At 37.0% G+C, this 14,405-nt stretch overlaps 1 protein-coding gene across 2 annotated transcripts in view; it reads left to right on the forward strand.

Annotated features, from left to right (window-relative positions):
• The window catches only part of chchd6a (coiled-coil-helix-coiled-coil-helix domain containing 6a), a 56,837-nt gene that overhangs the window by 35,250 nt on the left and 7,182 nt on the right, over window positions 1–14,405 (forward strand). For both annotated transcript variants that reach the window (XM_043225214.1, XM_043225215.1), the window contains one exon: window positions 3,065–3,200. In XM_043225214.1, coding sequence (XP_043081149.1) covers window positions 3,065–3,200 — 136 coding nt within the window. The remainder of the gene's footprint in view (window positions 1–3,064; window positions 3,201–14,405) is intronic.

Consider the following 14,405-nt stretch of genomic DNA (forward strand, 5'->3'; position numbering starts at 1 on the left):
TCTGGCCCGCCGGTCTACAAAACACGGACCCCGGCCACGAGAGTAATTATCAGCTTTGTCAGATCCCTACGGGTGCTTCTTTCCTCTTCTCTATCTCTCTCTCTTTATCTCTTTCTTCCTCCCATCCACCTCTCGCCCTGTCAAGTTTAAGTGGGCCCATCGTAGCGAAAAAACGCCGGCCCCTACAGGTGAGATTGGACGGGAGGGTGGAGGGAATGCGGTCGAGGAGGAGAGGAAGCCCGTGCTCAGTCAATTGAAAAGCTGTCAGAGTGCGAGCGAGCTCCTGGAAGGAGAGTCGACGAGATAAGACGAGGTTCTCATCTGCCAGCTGAGCTCGAGCGAGGTCAAGGCAACGGTGCTCTAATCTAGTTAATTTTAGACCCTCGGTTCGGAAAACATGTCGAGCCGAACTCTCAGCCGATAAAGCCTCGTGACCTACGTGTTATATCAAGTTTGATTTTGTGTTTTGTGTTCTCCTCCAGCTATTATTTGTTTATCTCACTTTCTCAAGCATTCAGACGGTAATCCGAGTTGGAGTCGCGGCTCGCAGAGATTTCCGTAGTGTGGTAATTCCAAAGTCTTGTTTTCTCTTATCAACGAGAGCTGATTGGAAATAATTAATGAGCGAACGGAAGCTAAACCTCGGCTCGGTCTTTGGTATCTTCCAATTTTCAGCTAGCGCGGCTCCTTAGCATCAGAATAATGAGCTTGTCTCTTCAAGTTACGAGCACATGCTCCTACACACAGAATGTGTTTTAAGCTAATTTAATCTTTTGTAGTTGCTTTTTTCTTTGCATTTCATTTCCATATTTTTGAATTGCGCTTTGTGCGTTTCCGCCTCGGAAAGGTTTCTGAAGTCGCGCTTTGTTCTGTAGCACTCTGCTCCGTTAAGGAGATTACAAATAATAGACGAAATTCTGGTAATTAACATTTAATCTTTAAGCGCGGTGTTATTTATTTACAGATGTGAAATGAGGAAATGAGCGTCCCTTAAACAGGCACGGCTTGTGCTCTTCAAAGCAGAGCAGTTCGTAAGCAGCTCAGCTAATATTTTTATTAAAGACCTCACCTTCAATTTGGTTCAATTCAGTTCAGCCCGGGTTTGAGCAAGCCAATTTTCTGCTTCAGACTGCTTTAATAAACCCTCTGCTCTATCAGAAGCCTTTGCCGTTCCTGATGAAGGCAGTTTATTTTAAATTAAAGCAGAGTTTCTTATCTGCCGGAGCAAAGAATGTGACTACAGTAGTCGTTCTTCCTTTCTCGGGGTAATTAAAACAAAAAACGGTTTCGGCAGCTGATAAAAAAATATGGGATCTGATACGTGGTGGCCCTCTAACGTGTGCAGATGTGACGGAAGTTTATTTCCTTCGCCCCCTTCTCCTTTTGGCCACGTCTGGTTTTCTCGAAAGAAGACTGCTTGAAAAGGGATCGACGGATTGGCGTATCTCTACCCTGCGTCAGAATGATGGCAATCGTTGATGATTTAATTGAACCTGTAAGTGAAACCTAAGCCAGATTGAGCCTTTAAATCGCCTTTCAATTAAGCAGGATGTCAGTCGATCGCCTGAAAGCCGCAGTCGCGGTGAAGCTGGAGGTGGATGCGTGGATTCACTTTGCTTAATCAGTCCAGTGATATTCAACATGACACCTGACTGGTGAAGCTTTCGTCAGCTTGGCGGCCAAAGTAATTAACTTGATTGGATAAATTGCACTATAAAGCCCTGTTTTGTTGGTGTAAGATATGCTTTGAACTAAGATGCAGTACCTTTTCACAAACATTATCCATTCAAGCCATCAGTAGTCAATACATTTTTGCGCTGTCATGGCCAAATAGAACAATTTTTTTAAGTTTAATTTCAATAGTATTGCTTTAGGTTATGTTTACACCGAATGAACCATATATTATTAAGTGTTATCTGACTTGTTGTGTGAGTAAATCGAAATAATGAAAATGAAAGCAAATTGTTTTAGATTACTCTACTCTTTTTAGTAACGTTAGTTAGAAAAAGAAAAAGATTTTTGTATAGTTTCGTTTTATTGGTTTAGGGTATGTAGTGGATGTACATTACCAATCATGTAACATTTTAACAAAAGCAGAAAGATTCCATGCTATTAGTTTGATTAGTGTGACGTAGTTAGTAAATTTGGCTGTTAGTTTGACTATATAAGTCTAAAATTTGTACTTTTAACAAACAATATTTATTTTATTTTTACTTATTATATTTTGTGACAACTAGGTTGTCAGTATTTTGTTAACTTGACAACCAGGTTGTTTAGCTACATGGATAAATCTCTATATTAAACCTTTTGTGGTTGCAGTTTATTAGTTTAAAAATACATTTTGATTGACACATACATTATCCAAACTTGTATATTAAAAAAAAATGACAACAGCTTTCAAATCGACTCTTGAGAATGATTAGCATGATTGGTTATACTGCTTTATAAACACATTTTTGGCTTTTAGTACCAATTTCTTGCACAGATCTCGGCGCATTCATTATATGAGTCAATAAACGTCATTTCAACAATGGCCCTTCGGAGTCACGTTATTAGCTTGAGCGAAGGTGTTTGTCTGAAGTGAGGATAAATGACAGGTTATTTGCTGCTCTTTTTTGCCTGCAGGGTCTACTGTACGGATGTACCGAGGAGGTTGTTGGGTCTGTTCACCCCCTCCACCTCCTTCCCGCTCACTGGGTTATTTATCATAGTTGTTCTAGTCACTGCCACTCTTGACACTGGTGTTATTAATGAATATCCACTCTGCCGGTAATTCAGTTTAACCTGTCTCTCCGTATTCATTCATTCTACTAAACCATCCACAGGAAGAGCGGAATTGAGGGAGGGGTGGGAGAGAGGGAGAGAGAGAGGGAGGGAGGAAAGGAAATGAGTGAGTCATGCGACTGTATTTTACAGCTGAGTTTGTTTTTTGGTTGCGCTTCATATAACATATTTACTGTCAGGATGTGTACAGCAATATCCCTCTGCTTTTGCAGTTAGATGAAGTTAGATAAACACTTATGCTTGCGTGGTTCCCTCTTACTGACCTTTGACTTTTTCACAGGCCACGTAATGTGGAGCCGGTGTGTTCGAACCTGCAAGCTCAGATCCTGAACTGCTATAGAGAGAACCGTGAGCAGACGCTTCAGTGCTCAGATCTGGCCAAAGAGTACATGCAATGCATCAATGCAGCTAAGAAGGTAAGAAACCATAAGATTTAGGAGTAATGTTTTTGTGTAGAAGCATTTGTGACACTGGTCAAAGTTCAACTCATCAGTATAATAGGCTTTGAAAAACTGATTGAAAGATGAGTAATATAAAATATTAATAAGAAAATATATAAATATTGCACTAACGTGCTTTCTAGTTACTTTAGTTTAAAAATGAAATTTAGTTATTTGAAATGGTAAGCAATTGTTTGTTGAAATCAAATGTTCATGATATTCATAATTATTTAAATCTATTTTAACAAATTATCTGTTAAGTGTTTCACAATGTTTGCCGAAACTTAAAATTAACAACTAAAAATGTATATATGGTAATAAGTAAATAATATATCTAATAAGGATGCATTTTAAAAATACTGTGTAACTTTTGGTAATTTAAAAAAACGTAATGCTTAACAGATTTTTTTAATTGAATGTATTATAGCTTATGTCTTGTAAGTATCAAAAATAGTATGACGTGTTAACGAAATAATTGAGAGTTTGTGTGCTCTAATGCAAAAAAAGTGTAAATTTGAATATTACTAATGAATATTAATTGCGTTTTATACAGTAACAAAAAAAGCTTCCGTTGCTAGTAGGCATTCCTGAAGCCCAATTGGTTAGAGCACAGCATTAGAAACACCAAGATCATGGATGGAATTCATTGGGGACACAAAAACTGATGAAATTTATCCCTTGAATGCACTGCAAGTCGCTTTGGATAAATGTGTCTGCCAAATGCATAAATAAAAATGTAAATGGCCATTGGCATCCACATTGAATTGCGGTGCATTTGCATAGAGTTGATCTCTCGCCAATGGTCTATAGCTCATGTCGCCTCAAACCTCTTTGAAAGTGAGTCACTTTCTAGTTATTTTACTGTCATAAATCGCTGTCAGTGCGAACGCCTCCTGAAGATCAGAAAGAGAGGCTGGAAAATTTTAATAGCTACTGACACAGAAACATTGATTGACAAAATGTGGACTTAAAGGTAGAGTTTAACAATTTTGTTGTCATGTTTTCCCAAAAATGCATGTTGTTTTTCCCTTTTGTGGAACACAAAAAATATATTTTTTAAAAATATTGTTTTTCAATGGAATCCAAAATATCAGAATTTTCATGTTCTTCATTTGTGCGTGTTCTACAATACGATAAAACGGTTTGGAATCAAGACATCAGGGTCGGTCAGCGATGTCGTGGGTGAACTATCCTCTTTAAAAAATGTACCTGGGTTTCAGTCGCCGGTCGTTTCTCAGACTTCACCATCACAACGGTGTTTCTTGTTGGTCTGCGCGCGCTCTCTGCGGCACTGTAGGTAAAGGTGTCCTTTTTAAGGTGTTAATTCTCCAGGAGTTTTACTTTTAATGTTCAGTTGTAGCCAGGCAACTGCAGAATAATGGCTCCACTCCGTCACACCCCCAGTCGCGAGGAAGAGTGTGGATGGGTTGCTGGCTCACTAATACGCGCTGCACTCAGGGAGTGTGTGATAATCACTGCTATGGCAACGGCTCGCGGTACCAGGATGTGGATCTGGCGTGCCGACGGGTTATCGCTCTCACTTCCTCGTTCCCCTCACCTCCACTCATCCGTGCTGCATTGTAACTGTTGAATGAAAGTGTCGACTGTTGATTTGAACTCTGTTTAATTGCTATTACTTAGCAGCGCTGGTACTCAATACGATTTCGAAAACGTCCTTGATGCTTGGCCAGTTTAATTTTTTTTTTTCTCGCCTTGAGTCTTTCTGAATTGAGAATGTTGATAAAAGGGTTTTTGATGCAGTTTGATCAAGCAATTTTGTGCGCGTGCAGTTTCGTGCTGCGTCTTTGTCCAACTTTTCACATAAGCAGGGAGTAGCTGTTGCTACAAAAGCAGGAGGTGGTAAACACAAAATCCAGATCAATGGTATTCGTTTGGCTAATCGAACTTTGTTCTCTGTGTGCACAAAGCCTTGGGATATTTGTTCGCTTTGTCGACCAGAGGCAGGAGTGTAAAGTATGTCTTTATCTGCTGGAAAGAGAGTTTGGTTTTACCTTTTTTTTTTGTGAGGTTTAGGAAGTGAGCATTGTCCAAAATGTTATGTTTTATTTACTTCACCTTACCTGCGTGACTTTTTTTGTTGCTGTTGAACACAAATATTAATTCTTATCTTACATATAAAGCTTATATATTACATATAAATGATTCCTTTTCGTACAGTTGTACAGCAGAAGAAGATTTTCACTGATTTTAATACTTAAATGCGTTTTTTCCCTCACAGAAATTTTTGCTCATATAATTGCATTCTAACCATAAAAACATGAAATATCTTTTCTCTTATGTTAGAGAAAATGGCAAATAGAACCGGTTATTAATAACATAGGGGTGAGTATATGATGACAGAGGTTTCTCTTTTTGAGTGAATAATTCCTTTAAATGACAGACATGTCAGCTTATATTATAAGTAACACTTGCTGAAGTGAGTCACCTCTAGATAATATTTTTCTTAGCACAACACTTGTTACCTGTCAGTACTATAGAACAGACTTTGCTTGATAGAGGTGTGAAATATAACACAGTCAACTTTGTTATACTCGAGCTGCATTTAATTAGACTCCTGCAATTATACATACCGAAAGCTGTGGTATTTAATACAATGATTTTCACTAAATACGGCTTTAATACAAGGAATCATATTTACATTTAAGCTGAATGAGCTTGTGGGCGTTGTAGACGTAGAGATTCTTCAGAAGCAGTTCAACTGTTATACAAATTAGTAATAATATATCATTTTAATAATGATAATAAGACAACAAATTTATTGAGCATTTAATCATTGTTTAAATGATTTCTGAAGGATCACGTGCCTACTTAAAAATTGGCTTGTCATTTTTGAAGTAAATTATATAAAAAATTAAATGTAACATTATTATATTATATGTTTTACTGTAATTTTGATCAAGACTTGAATGGGCGCAGAGCTACTGTTTTTAAGCCTTGATAGTAACGTATCTTAATAGTAATTATATCTAGTTATAAGTATTAAAATGCATATGTGTACAAATTTATATTTTTACCTGTGTTAATGAGCCAGTGCTTCCTTAAGACGTAATAATAACTAGAATAAATAAAATATGAACTGCAAATGTTTTAATTACAGCTAATAATATTCATAATATGTATATTTATATTACATTTATGAAAGAAATTCAATAATAATTTCATGTATTATTATTATTATTATTTCTACTCCTACTGCTGCTACCTTTAATAGTATTATAGTAGTGATGATGATGATAATAATAATAATTCATAAATTAACAAGAATAAAAGGTTAAAATGTATTATTATTATTATATTTTTATAATGTTTCACATTATTACTGTTTTACTGTATTTGTTACAGACTATTATTTAAATATAAAACTAAATTTTTCACCGGTCATAGAACTACCGTTTTTAAGTCTTGATTGCAAGAAAAAAAAATTGAGCTAAAATATAAAGTATTTGTGTATAATAAATATGTATGTTTAAAGTATGCACGCATCCCTATCAAATTGAGCCTAATTGTTTTTGTTCTTCCACTTCTTACTTAATTTAAATCTAATGTTTTTCCTACATTAAGCGGTGATGAACCAGCCTAATTTTCCTGTGCTTAAAAATGCCGAAAGTGATTAGTGGCGACTGATTAGCCGACTAGATTTCCAGCCAACCCACCAGCTAGTCAATTTTGTAAATATATAGTTTTGCTCATCCCAATTTTAAGCATAGATCAAAGCCAAATCTTCTCATCATAGCAGTTTCCAGACGACTGTTTGAAGCTATAGAAGTCCTTATTAGAGAAACTCTCTCTTGCGCTTGACACACTTCACTTTGGGAAGGCTGCATGCCCTGGAATAAAGGGAAGACTGAGAGAAGGAGCGGGAGTCGGGCGATCCATTTGTGCCTGGAGCGCACCCCGCGCTCTCCGTCTGAAGGGGGCATCCAACCCTTCTCTGGGTATTGTCTGGGATAATGAATCCAAGATTGGCTGATTCCTCCGTCCTGCACGCTCCAGCCTGCTCCGGGATCTTCCGCTCATTTACGGCCAAGGCTAGACGCACCGACTTTGATGGTGATTGATGTTTTGAGCTCCCTTGCATTTAGCGCAGAAGAGAGGAAGAAGAGAGAGAGGGGCTCGTGGGCGACTGCTGAAGGAGAGATGGAGGGGAGGAGATATAGAAGGGATAAAAAAAACCCACCACGATGGAAGGGAAGAGAAAGAGAGAGTGGGAGAAGGGAATAGGCTAGTTAGCCCTGCGTGTCTGGCACTGGATTGATGCTGTGGGGCGGCAGGGTCTGTTGTGTCAAGGCTGAACTTTTTGAGAGGCTGCCCAAAACTTTTAATGCTGTTTCTCCCAGCGCTAAATTTGCCCCCCAAAGCCCCAGCTCTGCCATCAGCATCACTGCAGGCTCAAGGGCTAATGCCCCGTGTGTATGTGTGTGTGTTGAAGTGCGTATGACAGTTCAGGCCGATGTGTGCTCTTGTAACAGATGTTTCACAGCACCTATCCACATATAGAATTACATCAGCACTCATATGAGCTCTGAGATATTATAAGTTATGTCAATATAGGTAGGGAAGTGTTTGCGGGGTGCTCTGCTTAATAATCATTGCTCTGACAATCAATGATGAACAAGTAAAAACAATAATATTTGCAATAACACATTGATTTATTGAATAATTAATTAATATAATTCACAAATTTACATTTGTAAAGAAAGCTCATTGCTGGCTATCTCCTCTGTCTCAGACTTTTCCTATCGGAAGAACTTGTTGGTTGCAATTTACACACTGCAACTTTAATAAAAATAAATTAAACTGCTTTTTTAATAATTCAGTATATGATTATTATGATTATTATTATTGTTGTTATTATTATGATTAAAATATAATTAATTTTTAATAGTAATAATATTATAATCATTAATTAGACACTATATTTTATTATATTATTATTATTATTATTACTACTACTGTTACTACAATATACTATGTTATGTGTTAATATTTAATGAAGTATGTAAAATGTAACTTTATTGTTATTATTTAAACAAATTTAATAACAAGAATAAAATTGCTAAATGTTGTTGTTGTTGTTAATATTATTAAAATATAATTTATTTAATAGTGTTATAATACATTAATAAAATGTTTAATTAATTGTAAATGATTGTTGTTATTATTTTATTACTATTGCATTGAATTATTTGAACGCTAGTTTACCATTGCTTTTACCTTTGTTTTAAAGCATATGCTACTCAAGGCTGCTTTGTATTGTACCTAACACTCCTTAATTGTGGTAAATTCAATGTATATAATGCGCATTTATTTGCACATCTTGTAACTTCCTGCTTTATTAGTTTTTTTTCTTCTCAAAGGCAGACTCTTGGTAAATTACAGGGAGCATTTTTAAGCAGATTTTCCACAAAGGTATAGCTAGTTTGGAAACGTGCATGAACAAAGTTTCAGCTCCTAACAAACCAGTGCCCCATCATTTCTTTGCCGTCCATCACCACACACTTGAGTCAGATCACAAAGTGTATTGCTACATTTCTCCAGTGAGGCCCAGAGATGGAACCTCTTTTCATTCGATTGGCTGAAAGGAACTGGCTGCCAGGTGCTCCGAGGCCTTCCCATGACCCCCGCCGTGCCAACTCAGAGCTGTGTGTTAACGCAAGCTCTCAGATCAAGTGCTGCTGGATTATTGCAACACAGCTTATTTATTTGGATGTAGAGCAAGAAACAAATGCAACGACTGGCGTTGACTCCAGGGTCCACAAACAAATCATTAATACAAGCTTCACCTAAGAAGATGTTCAAATAAATACTGCATAAAATAAGTCTGCGGCAGACATTTCAATGAAAATGAGATGTTTCTATTGTGTGTGATCTGTGCAGACCAATACATTGTCTGCTTAGCTCTTTTAATGAAACTGAAAATAGGATTATCTGAGAGCTAGAGACAGACTGGGTCAAGGTAGGAGGGCAGCCGCTCGGAACGATTTTCAGCTTAGATGACAAAAGTGTTTTGTTTGGACAATGAAGTTTTATCGTTTTTTGAATCATTGAACAGTCCAATGTCACTGACTCTGGTTAAGTTCTAAAAAACACCCCAGATACCGAAGATTTGTCCTGTTTTATAACTACAATATACCTTTACAATAACAAGAACTTGACTCTTGGGTCAGTTTAAAACTTTGCTTGGCTGAGCAACTTTTCCAGTATGTTTTAGAGATGTGCGATGATTGATTCTGCTTTGATCTTGCTTAAACTTTGGGTTTTGAACCATTTTGATTGGTGGATCAGTAATAGACATGGTAATGGACTCCAAAAAGGTCCTAAATGTACCATAGAAACAGTCCAGTAGCTAAATTTTGATGAGTTTAGTAACGGTTTTCTTTGGGAATTACTTGCAATGATGAAGAAACAGTGAGCATTTATCGACAAAGCAAGTAGTATTCATTTGTGTTTCGTTCGATGAAGTCTGATTGTCATTACATCTACAAGGTCCGCTGTCCCTGTGGACCGTCGCTTCTTCCAAAGCCCTTGTTACAGAATGTGAGAATCCGTACACGGCAACCTGTTAATCACCCGTCACAATTCTGACGCGGCTTATTGAAGCACGACCGATAGTGTGAAGAGCTCCTCTTAGCTTAATTCAAATCCCTCAAGCTAAAGGCAGGTAGCTCAGATGTGACTGTCTTCTTTTGACTGGGATTTACTTTTTTTTTGTACATGTCACACAACAGCTGCACAATAAAATGTAACAGTTTGTGCATTGAACTTGTCCCTCATTTTAGTATGGAAGCCAGTATCCACCACTGAATAAATTTTTTTAAAAAGCTAGGTGCGTTTTTTTTTTTTTTTCAGTGATAAAGTCAGAATTGCGAAATAAACACATGCAATTCTGAGAAATAAACACGGTTGCCAGATATAAAATTGTGTGGTATATGGTTATGAAGTAAGAGTTGAGAGAACGAAGTTTAGCAATTTAGACAAAGTATCCATTTTTTTCCCCTCAAAATTGGACTTTATAACTCACAATTGTAAGTTTATATCATACAATTACAAGAAAAAAGTCAGAATTGCTATTTTATGTAACACAATTGAGTTATAAAGTCAGACTTCCGAGATATGAAGTCACAATTCTGACTTTAAGAACTGCAGTTGTGATTTTATATCTAACAATTCTGAGCTAAAAAGTGAGATAAAAGGCATATTTTAGTGCATTTGGAAAGAAAATCTAATTTGGGGACAGAAAAACTGACCTTAATATGTATAAATTTAATAATAAATAAATTAATACATTTAAAGGAATAAATTAGTAGCTTAAATGAATTGCAATATAATCAGTTTTTCCATAGTTACAAGTTTTTTATTTATTACATTTCATCAGTCAATAATGCAAATGTGTTCACTTTTGTTGAATATATTTTTTTCAATAAATCATCTTGTTGAGAATTGATTGAATAACTTTTGTGTGTAAATATTTTCTCCTGTTATTCAGAGAAATCACACAATATATTTATTTTTTTGTGTGTGTGTTTCAACGGTGTAGAATAATTCATGACGGTAAACCTGTTTAACTAATCGCATACGTCAGCTTCTACCGGCCTGCTAAAAAAATATATATTTATATATACCTCAGTGCTCAACGACAGGCACAAGGCTTATCATTCCCAATCTCTGCCTTTCATTTTTTTGCCCCTTTCTCATGTAAGACCAGACGCCTCGAGCCTGCATCCATCCATTCTTCACAGTGGGATTATTGATTTCATTTTCATATTGCTGCAGGTCCTTCGTTGTAAACAACCTTCCCCTCTTTTCAAAAAGTGAATTGATCCTCGGTCCGCCTGTGTTAGAAGGAACCAATCAAAGCGAACACCATTATCTTTCTTTTTTGCAGCCGCTTCCCTTTCTCTCCTCCTTTTGTGTTCTGAAATAATAGAGCTCGCATTGGCAAACAACATCAAGTATAATGGCGAGTTTGTTGGCGGCACAGATTTGAAAAGTTTTCCGAAAGTGCCATGCTAAAGTGGTTTGAGTTCAGAACAAACTTATTGTTCCAGCAGCACATTTACACAATATAATAGATGGCGAGGATTATCTTGTTTGCGGTAATGGCTCGAAAAGCTTCACGCGGCCACGCAAAGAAAGACCTTGAGGGAAATGGATGGAAGGGCTTTTTCTTTATTTAATTTTTATTGCACATCTATAGAAATATGTGTGTGTGTTGGGGGGGGACTAGAAAACTGTGATTTGCTCTTTATTTTAATATATATATATATATATACACACACATACAACAGAGACCATTGCCTTTCCATTTTTGAAAGTCTTTACATCAAAAAGGTGCACTGCTGCAGGGACCCAATTACACGTGTTAATGTATTCGGCCCTGGAGACGCAACATATATGCATGGAGTAACAGCTCTCGTTCATTTAAGGCATCAAAGCTGTTGGAAGGAGTACATTAAAATTCATTGTAATCTTTCATCTTGTGGGGAAACTAACTAAGATAAGTGGCTGTGTTGTTGATTAGCTGAACATGTGGATCTAGGCTGAAGAAACACTCAGATGGGTTTTAGAAACTGCCGCGCTTTACTGGCTGCTGTCTGTTGGCTAAAGGGATTACGGCAACATTACTGCTTCTTACCCATCAAGGATACACAAAAGCAGAAAGGTTTATTTTACTGACTGTTTTGCTTTTTTTTTTAATGGTTCTTAAACTCTTTTCTTTTATGTTAGCGTCATCAAGAACACCTTAATAATTTTCCCCAAAAATGTAAAGTCACCAATGCACAAACATGTTATTTAAATATTGTTGTGTGTATAACAGATCTATACTTTAATGAGTTTTTAAGGGTTAGTTCATCAATTATAGAAAAGCATACAATAAACTAACTGCTTCTAATTGTATTTTATTACAGCGTTTAGACCATCAGGTCTTCATCAGGTACAAATAACAAACAAAGGTACAACTCTTTTTAACTATTTATAAGAAACAGGTGATTATCCTAATTGGGGATGTTCAACTACTGTGCAGGTGTAGACCTACTCCCACAAGACAAGTCAGAGGAGAGAGAGAGGGGAGGAAAAAAATAAGCATGCAAAACGATACAAGGAAAATACAAATCAGTAATCACTCTTCACGTTGTTCAAACAATACTGAAAGCAGATGAAAAAATACAAACAATGTTATAAGAAGGGCTTAATAACAGATTCTTCATCCAACCCAAAAGTTTTGAAAAATCTTGACCCTGGCAGAAGTTTTCAACGTGTTTTTTGCTTTCAGTGACCTGTTGTTGTGTTTGCTTGAGGACAAACTGCCAAAGCACATAGAAAAAGCTGTGGTTTTGAAAATGGCCACGTTCATGTGGACAGGGCCTTACTGTACTTTCTGCTAAGTACTACAAAAACATATTTATGTGCTTAAAAAATACCCTGCAACTGTACTTTTGGTCAACTAAAGTGGTATATACTTAAAGTTTGCAAAATTGGAGCAACCGATTTTTTGCTTTAATTGTGCAGACGTTGTGTTGAAATCCAGCCAAAGATATACTGAAGAATATCTTGCATTTAAAGATTGTTGTTATACAGAGATATTACAAAACGTATGATATTTTATAATAATATTAAAACACATTTTAGTCTTAATATTAAGAAATGAGCATTAATGTATTGCATAAATGTTAATGGATTTGAGGTATACTTAGTATGAAATAAACTTTTTTTTTAAATTATTTTTTATAGGGTGATGGAAGTGCGGATGGAAGATTTCGAGCAACCACCTAAATCTCAGTCTGTTCTCACACAAAGCTATTTTATGACTTCAGAAGACTTTGGAATGTAGCTCGCAAGTTGGACCACTTTTATGATAGTTTTCGGTACTTATGTGCCTTTTTTGAAGTTTGAAAGCTTCAGACCCCATTCAGTGTAATTGCATAAATCAAAATCTTTGATAGGGTTTATATCTTAGAGTTAAATCTTTACAGCAGTTTGTGTGTTGTTAGGCCTTTGTTGCGAAAATAGATTCAATTTGTGCCTACAGAAGCTCTTTTTTTGCGGTAGAAGGATATTGGAACCAATACAATACACGGTGCTTGTAATACAAAAAGATCAAATCAAGAAAGCCTGACTACATGCTTGGCTCACCGCTCTTTGTAGCCGTAATTCTCCATTCATCTTTCAATCTGTACTTCTTCTCTTGTGTCTTGCTTCTGTGCTTCCCCACCAATCGTTCTATCGCTATTGTCTGCACTTTGCGCTATCAAACGGCATATCAGACCTATTCTGAAGGCTTCATTTTGTCTCAGGCGTGCCACATGGCCTATGAACATCGTCACAAAGCCCTGAAGCTGTAGTCAGCGGGGAACCTGAGGCCAAGAACCTGAAACACAATGGCTGATGTGACCTTTCCTGCAGCGGAGCCGCAGTTACACCACTGTGCCTTCCTTCTGATAACCCCAAGTCCACCGACTGGACAGACATTGTTCTGCTAAAAAGCAGCTTCAAGGCTTGAACTATAGAATCTCTTCTTGTTTTGTGAGTGTGTTTCACTGAGTAACACGGCAGCCGACTCTCTTTTTTTTTCAACACACTCCAGGTGTGATAAAAGTGCATTAGGAATGGCTTTCTTGCTTTGTTACCCCAAAAGCATCCGTGTGCTGTTTCCCATTTGGCAGCTGAACAAGGCGGTTCACTTTGTCTGTCTGGTCTCCAAAAGCTCTTTCCTCTGTTTTATTCTATTGAAGCTGTTAGGAGGAGCGGCAAATATTATTTGGACCGGCCATCACTCCATCCACAAAGACAGGTTTGAAGTACCTCCACGGACAGGCTTCAAAGACTATCTATTTTTTCACAGTTGTCATCAGACATCATAAGGAAAGCAACCAAATTGTGGGTTTCTTTACCTACAACAAATAGGGGTTTGTTTGCTTTTTTTGTTTTTAGAATAAGCTTGTTGTGATCCAGACTATTCGTACGGAAGAAGTAGCTTCTCGTTTGAAAAAGCATTTTGTGAAAAGTGAGTGAATCCCATCTTCCAGCAAGTACAGGGATATTTTGTTTTTGCGGTTCTTTCTTGTTTTACCCCTCCTTTCTACAACCGGTGGTAAGAGGTTTGTTCTTTGAGTGCCAGATTGCCTGTCAAATGACTGATATGATGGATCTCCAATTCAG

Source organism: Puntigrus tetrazona, chromosome 23 (assembly GCF_018831695.1).
Source record: "Puntigrus tetrazona isolate hp1 chromosome 23, ASM1883169v1, whole genome shotgun sequence".
Classification (NCBI taxonomy): Eukaryota; Metazoa; Chordata; class Actinopteri; order Cypriniformes; family Cyprinidae; genus Puntigrus; species Puntigrus tetrazona.